The sequence below is a fragment of the Leuciscus leuciscus genome (assembly GCF_965113295.1).
Source record: "Leuciscus leuciscus genome assembly, chromosome: 9".
Lineage (NCBI taxonomy): Eukaryota > Metazoa > Chordata > Actinopteri > Cypriniformes > Leuciscidae > Leuciscus > Leuciscus leuciscus.
In genome coordinates this window covers 5,118,202-5,130,267 of record NC_138733.1, presented here as the reverse complement: position 1 = coordinate 5,130,267, position 12,066 = coordinate 5,118,202, and the positions used below count along the sequence as shown (strand labels likewise).

The 12,066-nt window shown below is 35.0% G+C and overlaps 1 protein-coding gene across 2 annotated transcripts; it reads left to right on the top strand.

Moving 5' to 3' along the window:
* Nucleotides 1–6,960: 6,960 nt before the first annotated feature.
* On the top strand, nucleotides 6,961–11,836 carry LOC309505990 (uncharacterized protein). Of its 2 annotated transcripts, XM_082179493.1 has the most exons (5): nucleotides 6,961–7,107; nucleotides 7,231–7,325; nucleotides 7,690–7,760; nucleotides 7,791–7,884; nucleotides 11,606–11,836. In XM_082179493.1, the coding sequence occupies exons 1-5, from the start codon at nucleotides 7,086–7,088 to the stop codon at nucleotides 11,609–11,611; spliced, it is 288 nt and encodes a 95-aa protein (XP_082035619.1). In that variant the 5' UTR covers nucleotides 6,961–7,085; the 3' UTR covers nucleotides 11,612–11,836. The 2 variants fall into 2 exon arrangements, with proteins under 2 accessions (XP_082035619.1, XP_082035618.1); XM_082179492.1 differs by having other exon boundaries at nucleotides 7,690–7,884.
* The last annotated feature ends 230 nt before the right edge of the window (nucleotides 11,837–12,066 follow it).

Below are 12,066 nucleotides of genomic sequence, written 5' to 3'. Positions count from 1 at the left end.
CCACAGTTGATGTGCCAGGACAGAGAGGTCCTTGTGTGCAGCAATTGCAAATGCAGGATTACTCCTTCACAGATGTCAGGTTGGACCCTATAATACCGAGCGCCTCCTTGCCTTTCTCAATGATCTCCACCAGCGCCTGGTTCCAGGGCAGGATCAGGAGGGTGAAAACATGAGGACCTTTGTAATTACCTTTGGCTTTCCATCATTCACAAGCAATAATAACATGGTTTGAAGTCCACCCAAGACTGGTAAGTCTCTTCCTTCAACCCTATTCACCTTTCCTCAACCCCATAGAGGAGATCTTTTCTGCATGGAGGTGGAAGGTTTATGACCATCAGCCACATGACCAGATGTCCCTCCTCCTTGAAGCCATGGATGCTGGCTGCAGGGACATCACAGTTCATGACGGCCAAAGGGTGGATCCGACATGCCAAGCGGTTTTATCCCAGGTGCATCGCCTTGGATAATATCAGATGTGATGTAACTGTCATACTTTTTATGTTCTATCATAGGCTACCGTGTTTCTACTGTACCTTCTAGTAAACCGTAAAGGGGAAAACAATTTTTGCTTTTTACTGGAATGCTTTTGAATGTGAAAATTACTGTACATGTGGACATACAGTTCACAACCAAGAAAATTTAATGTAAAAACGGTGGATTGCATGTTTTGCATGCAAATACCTGTAAAACTGAAACATAAAAGTCTATGCAGTTTTTGTAATGTCAACAATAGCCAGTATTTTGAAACCTGGTGTACTTTGATAGACTGCATGTACCTTGTGAAGTGAAAACAAGTGGCAGAATAATTTCATTTTGAGTCAGATTTCCAGTGTTTTGGTAAAGTTAGTGTGTGCAGAGAAAGATGTGTTCTATTTTGAAATGAAGAGTAAGTATATATTTAACAAAATGTGTTTTTGAGAAGAAAATTATCCATTTGGCCACTTGTGTTTTGTAGGTGTGAGTCTGTGTTAAGAGTTTAGAAAAAGTATCTGAAGTATGGGTACGCGCTTGTTAGCGATTGAAAAAAACTGTAATTCAGCTCAAAATATCTTACATTGGGTGTCTCTGCCGACCTCTTGTGGGGAAACAAATATATAGCATGATATTTGATGACTCTAGCCACTAGATGGTCTTATAGCTCTATATGGAGCAAATGAGCTGTTCCGCTGGGTCCTAAAGTCAGTTCCTCCTCAGTATGCATTCAGATCCTTTTTTTTTTTTTTTACAGTCTATGATTCAGATACACATGTAGACATTATAAAATACTTTTTTGGGGTAAAGTTTTAGAATTTTTTGTCAGAATTTTGGGCATTTTTAGGTTTTTCTATGTGTAATGAAGCATTCCTCGCATCCCATTCATTCCTAAGAGGGTCAAATTGACCCTCAAGGGAAGGATTTGTTACTTTTTTAAATTTCAACTACAAAACCCCTCGAATCCATTCAAATTATTATTATTATTATTTGTATTTGGAAAGTTTATTTTATGAACTTTCTATTCATCGAAAAATCCTGAAAATAAATAGTACACAACTGTTTTCAACACTGATAATAATCATAAATGTGTCTTGAGCATCAGATCATCATATTATACTGATTTCTGAAGGATCATGTGACACTGAAGACTGGAGTAATGATGCTGAAAATTCAGCTTTGATCACAGGAATAAATTACACTATAAAATATATTAAATTAGAAAACAGTCATTTTAAATTGTCATATTTTTTAACAATATTACTTTTTTAAAATAAAATAAATGCAGCCTTGGTGAGCAGAAGAGACTTCTTTTAAAAACATTAAAAGTCTTACAGATCCAAAACTTTTAGTGTGTCAATGTGCTAAGACTAACTCATGCTGAGTGTATTTGATGTTCTTCTGTACGGTTCAGGAGTTTTTGTGCATTATAAAGTCACATTCTCCACACACACAGTTCACTGATCAAATATAAGCTACACTTAAACATCAAACCAGTAATAACCAGCAAACACAAAGTTATACAAGACAAAATGGATGAAAACAAGTTTCAGACACTAGAATTTATTAAACCAGCAAACAATTTTACACAAAATAGAACAAAACTCTGTTTTATCCCAGTGTTTCATTATAGACAACATTGAATATGCAAGTAGCGCCACCTTGTGGAGGTGTGGAGTTACAGCTCTTCATCTGCATCTTACAGAAAAATCCTATTATAAAGAATTTGATGTTATGTTTCTGGAGGTATCTGATGAATCTTCAGTCTTGCTTTAGTCCTACAAAAAAAGAGACAAACATAAACATTCAGATTATTAAAAGTCCTTCAAATTAAACATACATGGGAAAATGTTTGGATATTATTTGTCCAACAGTAAAAAAAAAACATAAAAAAATAAATAAAAATAAAACATTTTAAAGTCAGTTTAAAGGATATAAAGTCACACAACAAAGGATTTTAATAATTATATTTCATGGTAAAGTTTAGAGATAAACAGTAGAGAGTGGGGACATGGGTGTTCTATAGGTAGTTTTTATTAATGTTTTTAATTAAACATTTTAAATGTTGGGTGAAGTAACTTCTTGTTGACGTTCAAAGTATTGTCAAAAAGGCTAGCTCGACCCTCGACATTATTTTCTATGATGTGCGAATCTCTGAAAATGTTGTTACTTTTTACAGTTTTTGCAGTTTATTCATTGTTTTTCTGTTAAAGCAACTAAATAGCTTATAATACATTTTAAATATGATATTGTTGAAAATGTATTGGTTTTATATTGTTAAGTAGTAGTTACAAATATTTTCTCACATCAGTCAATGCACAGCAGGATCCCACTCTGACTTATGACATATACTGTGACAACATGCCCCGCCAAAGGTCAACTGGGTAATAATGATAGAAAGGAATTTATTTTTATTATTTTATGTTTTACAAAAGTGCTTTTCAAAATAAACCCACATTGAGGAATATTCGCCCTGACACGCCTTTATTTAGCCTACTGTACAACACACCATATTGAACATCTTGTAAAATGTTTTCTTTTTTTTCTCTTTCATATCCAGAATGATCCCACGTGACGTGCATTTTTATAGCGCATTTGTTTATAAAACAATTCACATCTCTCGATAACGCTGGGGGAGAGTATACACGGAGAGTAAAGTAGGGCGTTTTCTATAGGAAGATTAGCAGATAAGTGTTTGTATAAATTCTCAGACTTTAACAAAAGCATTATACTAACTAAACCTACATATTAACACACATAAAGCTGGCACTTGCGTTTTTCGAAAAAAGACAATATAACACAATAGCGACTTTATATCACAGATAAAAGTAGAAATTACCTTTTTTTATTTTTTATTCTGTGGCGGAAACAAACTTCCATATAGAAAGCATTGAAGGAGATCTCATAATAATTTAATATAGATTTACAGTAGTAACAATACATTATATTTTATAATATGATATGATTAAGTTTTTCTCAATCGATTTGACACATTTCTCCAAATGAATGTAGATGCTCTCAAAACAAATAACACAGCTAACTAAACACACTCTTATATTGGCAAAACAGTTCAGATTCACTGCATTATAAAACACTGTATTTTATTCTAGTAATGCATTTATCAAAAATAAATAGTAACATCAAAACTACAACTCTCTGATGAACTATTACAGCATTACCAGCTTCACTTATTAACCAGTTATGAGTTCTTATAGTTCATATGACTCATAAATTGTATCCTGAGTCTCCTGAAGTCAATGATAGTTAGCCATATTGACTTCTTTAATGGTGATTTTTGGTGCAGTTTGGTCCAGTCAAGTCAAGTCACCTTTATTTATGAGTACAGATCATTTCAAAGCAGCGATGCACACGAAAATAACAGAACCAATGATGCAAACTTCATCAAATATGAGAAAACATTCAAATTCTGCTGAAAAGCAGCTCTAAAAAGACATCATTATTCAGCACGATTCAGTTCAATGTCGATTCAGTTCAATGTTCATTCATTTCAATGTCGATTCAGTTCAATGTCGATTCAGTTCAATGCTGATTCAGTTTAATGTTGATTCAGTTCAATGTCGATTCAGTTCAATGTCGATTCAGTTCAATGTCGATTCAGTTCAATGTCGATTCATCTCGATGTCGATTTATCTCGATGTCGATTCAGTTCAATGTTGATTCGGTTCAATGCTGATTCAGTCAGTTTAATGTCGATTCAGTTCAATGTTGATTCAGTTCAATGTCGATTCAGTTTAATGTTGATTCAGTTCAATGTCGATTCAGTTCAATGTTGATTCAGTTCAATGTTCATTTAGTTCAATGTTGATTCAGTTTAATGTTGATTCAGTTTAATTTTGATTCAGTTCAATGTTCATTAAGTTCAATGTTCATTCAGTTTAATGTTGATTCAGTTTAATGTTGATTCAGTTCAATGTTCATTCAGTTCAATTTTCATTCAGTTCAATGTTCATTCAGTTCAATTTTCATTCAGTTCAATTTTCATTCAGTTCAATGTTCATTCAGTTCAATTTTCATTCAGTTCAATGTCGATTCAGTTCAATGTTCATTCAGTTCAATGTTCATTCAGTTTAATGCTGATTCAGTTCAATGACTGTGTAAAATGAGTTAAATTCTAATATAAGCAGCTCAGATGATATTAATCAGTTTTCATAATTCAGTTCAAGTTTTGTTCTCATCTGATCACGTCATTGCAGTTAAATCAGTAATACAGCTTGATATTAAGTTTGTTGATATTAAGGCCTGTTCTCCTTTTAAGAGATACTAAACTATAGGATAAATGTGGTGATAATGGTGTGTCATAAAAGCAGCTGATACACACTACGGTCAAAAAGCCTTTCAGACGCACTATCTAGGGCAGATACTTCATTCTTTAGTTCAGCTGGTAACACTTTACAACAAGAATTCATTAGTATATAACTAACGATGAACAATACTTCTAAAGCATTTATTAATCTTATGTTCATTTCAAAATTTACTAATAGCCTACATTATTAAAATCAAAAGTTGTAGTTAAAGTCGCCTATAGTCAATCATTTTATCACATTTGATCACCAAAAAGACATATTTAAATGTTTTTTTCCTTGAAAAAAACGTACACCTTAAAATATCTTGAGTGTAACTCGACACCCTTGCCTCATTTAGTATGCGCGGTTCTATGAATATGCAAACGAGCCCCGCCTCCACTCACTCAGCTCAGAGATCCACTGGTTGACGATCACACGTTGATCTGATTGGTTACAAGGTAGTTTGTGACGTCAGAAACACCAGCGATTTCAAAGCGTGTGTTTGAGACTGTCTTTGGTTCACTGCAGTTTTAAGGAGAAAATACTCACACGTGGTTTGACTTAAAGCATATTAAAAACACCACATAGACATATAAACAACATTAAAAGCTGGATTTACACCACAGAGGGACTTGACATTTTTGAAATAGCATTAACTTGAACTAACAATGAACAGTTGTATTTTTTATTTACTAACTAACAGATTAATAACTGAAACAAATGTATTGCTTATTGTTAGTTAATGCATGAACTAAAGGGGCCTTATTGTAAAGTTCTACAATTAAAACAAAAGACTCAAATGTATGTGTCTGACTGGTTTTCTGATAGCATGAGCCTCATCTGATGCTGTTGTGAAATGGTGAATGTACACACTGTGAAGCCTTAGTTCAGTTCTATATTAATGCAGTAAAGTTGCTATTTTTTTCCTATCCTTTTTTCCACATTCATCATGTTTTGCACTCATTATTCTCACTTGTAAGTAACATAAAACAGCCCTGGCCAGTTTGTGTAAAAACACCAGTTGCAGACTCGCCCCTGCACTGCAGACAAACTGGTTTCCTTTTTGAGGAGAGGGCAAAACTAGTTGTCCTAGTTTCAAAGTCGTAGTTGTCACATGGATGATGTCCTAAGGGCTTTATCTCAGAAACTGTAAAGGTTTTGGGTCAAAAAATGTTTTATTGCACAAATCCTTGTTTTCTCTAGCAGTGGTTTTGCATGTTGGTTTCAAACACCTTGTTGCAGCATTTGTTTTAAATATATTATGAATTCTGTCCATCAAACTGAAATTTTACATATTGGTGCAAGCTGTTACATATTTTCTATGATGTGCGAATCTCTGAAAATGTTGTTACTTTTTACAGTTTTTGCAGTTTATTCATTGTTTTTCTGTTAATACATTTTAAATATTATATTGTTGAAAATGCATTGGTTTTATATATGTTAAGTAGTAGTAGCCTATGTCACGTTACAAATATTTTCTCACATCAGTCAATGCACAGCAGGATCCCACTCGGACTTATGACATATACTGTGACAACATGCCCCGCCAAAGGTCAACTGGGTAATAATGATAGAAAGGAATATATTTTTTTTTACAAAAGTGCTTTTCAAAATAAACCCACATGAGGAATATTCGCCCTGACACGCCTTTATTTAGGCTACCGTGAACATCTTGTAATTGTTTTGTTTTTTTCATATCCAGAATGATTCCACGTGACGTGCATTTTTATAGCGCATTTGTTTATAAAAACAATTCACATCTCTCGATAACGCTGGGGGAGAGTATACACGGAGAGTAAAGTAGGGCGTTTTCTAGTAGGAAGATTAGCAGATAAGTGTTTGTATAAATTCTCAGACTTTAACAAAAGCATTATACAAACTAAACCTGCATAATAAGACACATAAAGCTGACACTTGCGTTTCTCATGTCTGAATATTACCAGATAAAATGCGTTGCTTTAGGAGCAGAAACAGATACTTCCGTAAACTCACACCTGACTCGGACACCTGTACGCGACAATTACTAACGTTTAACTAATGAATATGCAATTTAATGGCCCAATCACACCACCTAATTAATATGCATGACCGAAAGCTTCCGCATTGAAGGATTGTTCCATTCGCTGAAACTCGCTTACCTTCTGCATTCCAGCCAATCAGACATTCGGACTGTGCTGACGTCATGCTACCTAATTAATATTAATGAGACTGCATATCTTTTTATTTATTTTGCAACTGCGTATCTCTCAGCTGATGCGCAGATCTTTCCTAAACGTCGATCAGAGAGTGTATTAACTCCGCTGCTTCATCATGGACTTCGATCTGAACGCTGGTAAAATGCTGCACAGCTCCTTTAACATTTTAACTTTAATTAAGAAGCACTAGTTGAATATAGGTAGCCTATTTTTAATGGTTTCAGAGTGAAACTAATGTTCTTTTAAATCTTTTTCCCCAGCTGTTGGAGATGACGAGGTGAAAAAGTCAGAGGGAAAACAGGTGGAGGGAATCTTCGGGTTTGGAAAGAAGGATAAAGACAAAAGCAAAGACAAGGTAAAAACACGTTTATTCATAACAATCTAAATCTATCGAAACGCCAGTATCCACAAGAGATATGTGTTGTGATTGTAGTGTTGATGATGTCGTTATGAGTTAAATATGAGAGAAATCACATTTCCTCGTGTTATACAACACACAGGACAAGGGAAGTGTTGATATTGAACATCAGTCACATTCAGTTACAAACTTTACATATGGAAATAGTGTTATAGATATTAAGAATTTGAACAATAGCCGCACCAACTTCCTTATTAAATGTGAAATATGAGCAGTACGGCGTGCAGTAATAGATGTAAATGCTGGTTTATGAGAATGCCATTAGTTGTATTCAGTAATATTATTTTACATTTTGTCTCAGAGTGATTCCAAGGGTAAGGATAAAGATAAGGACAAGCACAAAGGAGAACATAAAGACAAAGACAAACACAAAGACAAAGGAGAACATAAAGACAAACACAAGGACAAAGGAGAACATAAAGACAAAGACAAGAAGAAGAAGAAGGACAAGGATCACAAGAAGAAGGACGGTCACAAGTCCTCCTCCAGTGATTCGGTAATCTTTTTAACAAACTTTAAATGCTGTATTAATGCACAGGTATTGCTATAAAGAGCAAAGTTAGGATTGGGAATTTGGGAGTGACTTGTTTTCCATTTATCAGCAATAAATGAACTCCGTGGACAGACTGCAGAAAGACACAATGACCAAAGTCATCAGGGTTGGGCTGGTAAAACAGGTTGATTTGAGGCGTGGTCCACTAATACGACTGTAAACCGTAGATGCACTATCTAGGGCGGGTGCTTTTACTCTTCAGGGTCTCCTGGAAAGATTTGCTGTGATTTGTTCCCACACAACATTCCAGCAGTTACGTCACTTATCGCACAGATATCACACATTCTGACACACACCCACATAGTTTCCAAAATAACCTTTATTCAGACACACAGAGAGAGATGAGATCTGTGAGTAAACACACAACCTGTTTTGTGAGTATAGATTTGAATGAAACAAGCTATAAGTAAATGTGTATACGAGCAACTTTGCTGATTTGATTATGAAACATGTCATATGCAGTGGCTCCTAAAAGTATTTAGACCATTTAGTCACACTTAACAATGTGTGTCTTTACTAATGTATTTCCTAATGCAGGGGGAGTTTGTGATTGTAATTGTGCAGCTTAAATTTCAATCACATTTTGTCAAAAAATATAAAAAAACACTGATTTAAGGAACATAAATGCAGTAACACTGAACAAAATTATAAACTCAACACTTTTGTTTTTGCCTTTGCGAGGCCGGTTGGCAGTGTTGGGAAAGTTCACTTTCTACATGAACTAGTTCAAAGTTCCGTTCACAAATTTTAAAATGAACTAGTTCAGTTCATAGTTCAAACTTCAAAATTTTGAACTAAAGTTCACAGTTTCAAAAAATGAACTAGTTCAGTTCTTTTTTTCCATATGTTGCTGCGAGCTATTATTTTTCAAAATTATTGCCACAGCCCATATAAAACCACAGACAGCAATTATGTTATCAGTTTTAACACTGAAACTATGTGTCAGATTTCATCTTTATATCCAATTTTAAAATCCTTATCCAACCAGGGTTTACATAGCATTGAGGGTAGGGTTGCCAACTAAACAAATGCGGGACAATCGTGCATGGTTCTTTACAGGAAAATGAGGGACACTCAAAATATTTGTAGGCTATAGGCTAGGCCAACATAACACAGTAGGCCTATGTCATTTCAGGTTCGTATGTGTTTAAAAGGTTTTCAGACAACACATTTGTTTTGATTAAAGTCATATTACACACAATTGTGTGTAATATGACTTTAATCAAAACAAATGTGTTGTCTGAAACCATAGTTCAAAATAATAGTATTTCAATCTGAAATAGAAAGCGAAATTTTAGAGAAATTAAAGAAATGAATAGCCTACTTTTATTCAGCAAATACATTTATAATGTTACGTTTTTTTTATTTCGGATAAATTTACTTTGAACCTTTTATTCGTTTATTTCATTATTCATCATTCATCATTTTTTTTTATTATTAATAATAATCAGAAATGTTTCTTGGCCAGCAAATCACATCAGTATATTATTCCCTCAGGACGATTTCATGCTTTCTTGCGTGGCTGGATGTATGTTGGACTCACAATAATCACGTTGTTTGAATTCGTCAAAACTGATTTGCCGAAATCAAAACCCAGTCGGACAGTGAAAGGGATTTGCCGGTAGCGCGAGTCCGGATCGAAGCGACCAGACAGCGGAGGATTCTGTGCGCAAATCAAACAATGATTTGTCCCAAAATAATAATTAATTCTCAATTTAGAGTTTGTTATTCGTATGGTACTGGTGCGCGTGAGTGTGGACTGTGATTGGATGATGACCGGTGTCGTGATCAAGTGTTGCTGTTGTATCAGATTCAGTCATACATCAGTGGTTAGATCAGCGTCAATAAACGGGACAACGGAGGTTCCGAACGGAACGGGACAAATACATTTCTATAGAAATCTTGCACCCTTATGAACGAAGTTAAACTGAGAGAGCGTGCCGTTCACAGCCACCAGAATGAACGAGTTCACAGTAACGTTCATCAGGCAGTAATAGAGTACGTTCAGTTCACGTTCGCCCAAAATATGAACGAGTTCATGAACTATCGTTCAATGAACGCGTTCAGGCACAACACTGCCGGTTGGATGTACTGCCAAATACTCTGAAACGCCTTTGTTGACGGCTTATGGTAGAGAAATAAACATTCAATTCACGGGCAACAGCTCTGGTGGACATTCCTGCAGTCAGCATGCCAATCGCATGCTCCCTCAAAACTTACGACATCTGTGGCATTATGCTGTGTGATAAAACTGCACATTTTATAGTGCCCTTTTATTGTGGCCAGCCTAAGGCACACCTGTGCAATAATCATGCTGTCTAATCAGCATCTTGATATGCCACACCTGTGAGGTGGATGGATTATCTTGGCAAAGGAGAAGTGCTCACTAACACAGATTTAGACAGATTTGTGAACAATATTTGAGAGAAATAGGCCTTTTGTGTACATAGAAAAAGTCTTAGATCTTATTATATATTTATAAAATCATCTCTATATATATACATGATTTTATTACTTTTTTTTTATATTTTTAAGTCACTATTTTTTTTATGGTTTTAGTTTAGTTAACGATAACAACAGCTGAAATATAATAAGTTAAAGTTTTTAAGTTTGTTATTTAAAGCACAAATGTTTTTATGGTTTTAGTTTAGTATAACGCACATATATATTATATATTTACAAACTTTTGTTAGATCGATATTTACAGCACTAATTATTAGATTACTGTATATCTAGAGAGAAAAACTGTCCAGTACTGAAGATCAAACTCTTGCAGTGAAGATTGAATCTAAAACTCTCAATATTAGCTTACACCGTGTCCGAACTACATGCGACGCGCGATAGAAAGTTATTTTCCAAGGTAATCAAGAGTGTTTGTCCTAACCAGCCGCGACGGCGACACGCGACGAGTCTATTTTAGAAACGGTTTCTATTTTTCTCCGACGTCGCGATGGAACAACAAACACAAAGTGTGGCAATGATCATCTCAGGTACTATTTATGTGCTTTATTTAATGTTAAAAGCGTGTAATGTGACTTTGAATATAATTTAGTGCTCCAGCTTTGTAGCTGTAAAAGCAATAATTCACCTCAGATCTTGAAATTAAACAAATGGAAACAAGAACGTTTCGTTTGTGAACAAACAAGTGTTTTCTTTGACAAAGATTGTTTTAGTAATTCAGTAGCCTATGTATTTGAATAATGTTTAAATGGTGTAATATTTGTGACTTTAATTATGTAGTTACTTATCTATTTTCTTGCGAGTGCGTTGAGATTACTCTGGTGCCGTGCACTCGCCGCGAGACTCCGCCCACACGCTGTTCTGATTGGCTGTGGGTTCTGATTGATTTTGACGCATGATCTCGCAGTCGCCTCTAGTGTGGACAGACAAATTATTTGTCGCTGGAATCTTATCGCGTCTGGTTAGGACACTGAGTCAAGAGGCTGTTATGACCTGTGAGAGATCCTCAGTAGAATCTGTGTGATAGAAACATGCTTTTATCACGAGAACACTTTAAATTACCATCCACTTCCTTTAATTTAAATGTAAAGCAGAAGCTCTGACGTTTTGCCTTTCATCTCCTCTTGTGTCGAACTGAAGAGACACTGAGTGACATTTTAATAATCTGAATGTTTATGTTTGTCTCTTTTTTTTTTTTTTGTAGGACTAAAGCAAGACTGAAGATTCATCAGATACCTCCAGAAACATAACATCAAATTCTTTATAATAGGATTTTTCTGTAAGATGCAGATGAAGAGCTGTAACTCCACACCTCCACAAGGTGGCGCTACTTGCATATTCAATGTTGTCTATAATGAAACACTGGGATAAAACAGAGTTTTGTACTATTTTGTGTAAAATTGTTTGCTGGTTTAATAAATTCTAGTGTCTGAAACTTGTTTTTATCCATTTTGTCTTGTATAACTTTGTGTTTGCTGGTTATTACTGGTTTGATGTTTAAGTGTAGCTTATATTTGATCAGTGAACTGTGTGTGTGGAGAATGTGACTTTATAATGCACAAAAACTCCTGAACCGTACAGAAGAACATCAAATACATCCAGCATGAGTTAGTCTTAGCACATTGATTTGACACACCAGTAAAAAGTTTTGGATCGATATGATTT

Bases quoted from the DNA above. Each gene is read 5' to 3' on its own strand.
- LOC309505990 (XM_082179492.1), top strand. From the start codon at position 7,086: ATGGACTTCGATCTGAACGCTG. The intron at 7,108-7,230 runs GTAAAATGCTGC...CTTTTTCCCCAG, and splicing joins GGACTTCGATCTGAACGCTG to CTGTTGGAGATGACGAGGTG. The intron at 7,326-7,689 runs GTAAAAACACGT...ATTTTGTCTCAG, and splicing joins AAGACAAAAGCAAAGACAAG to AGTGATTCCAAGGGTAAGGA.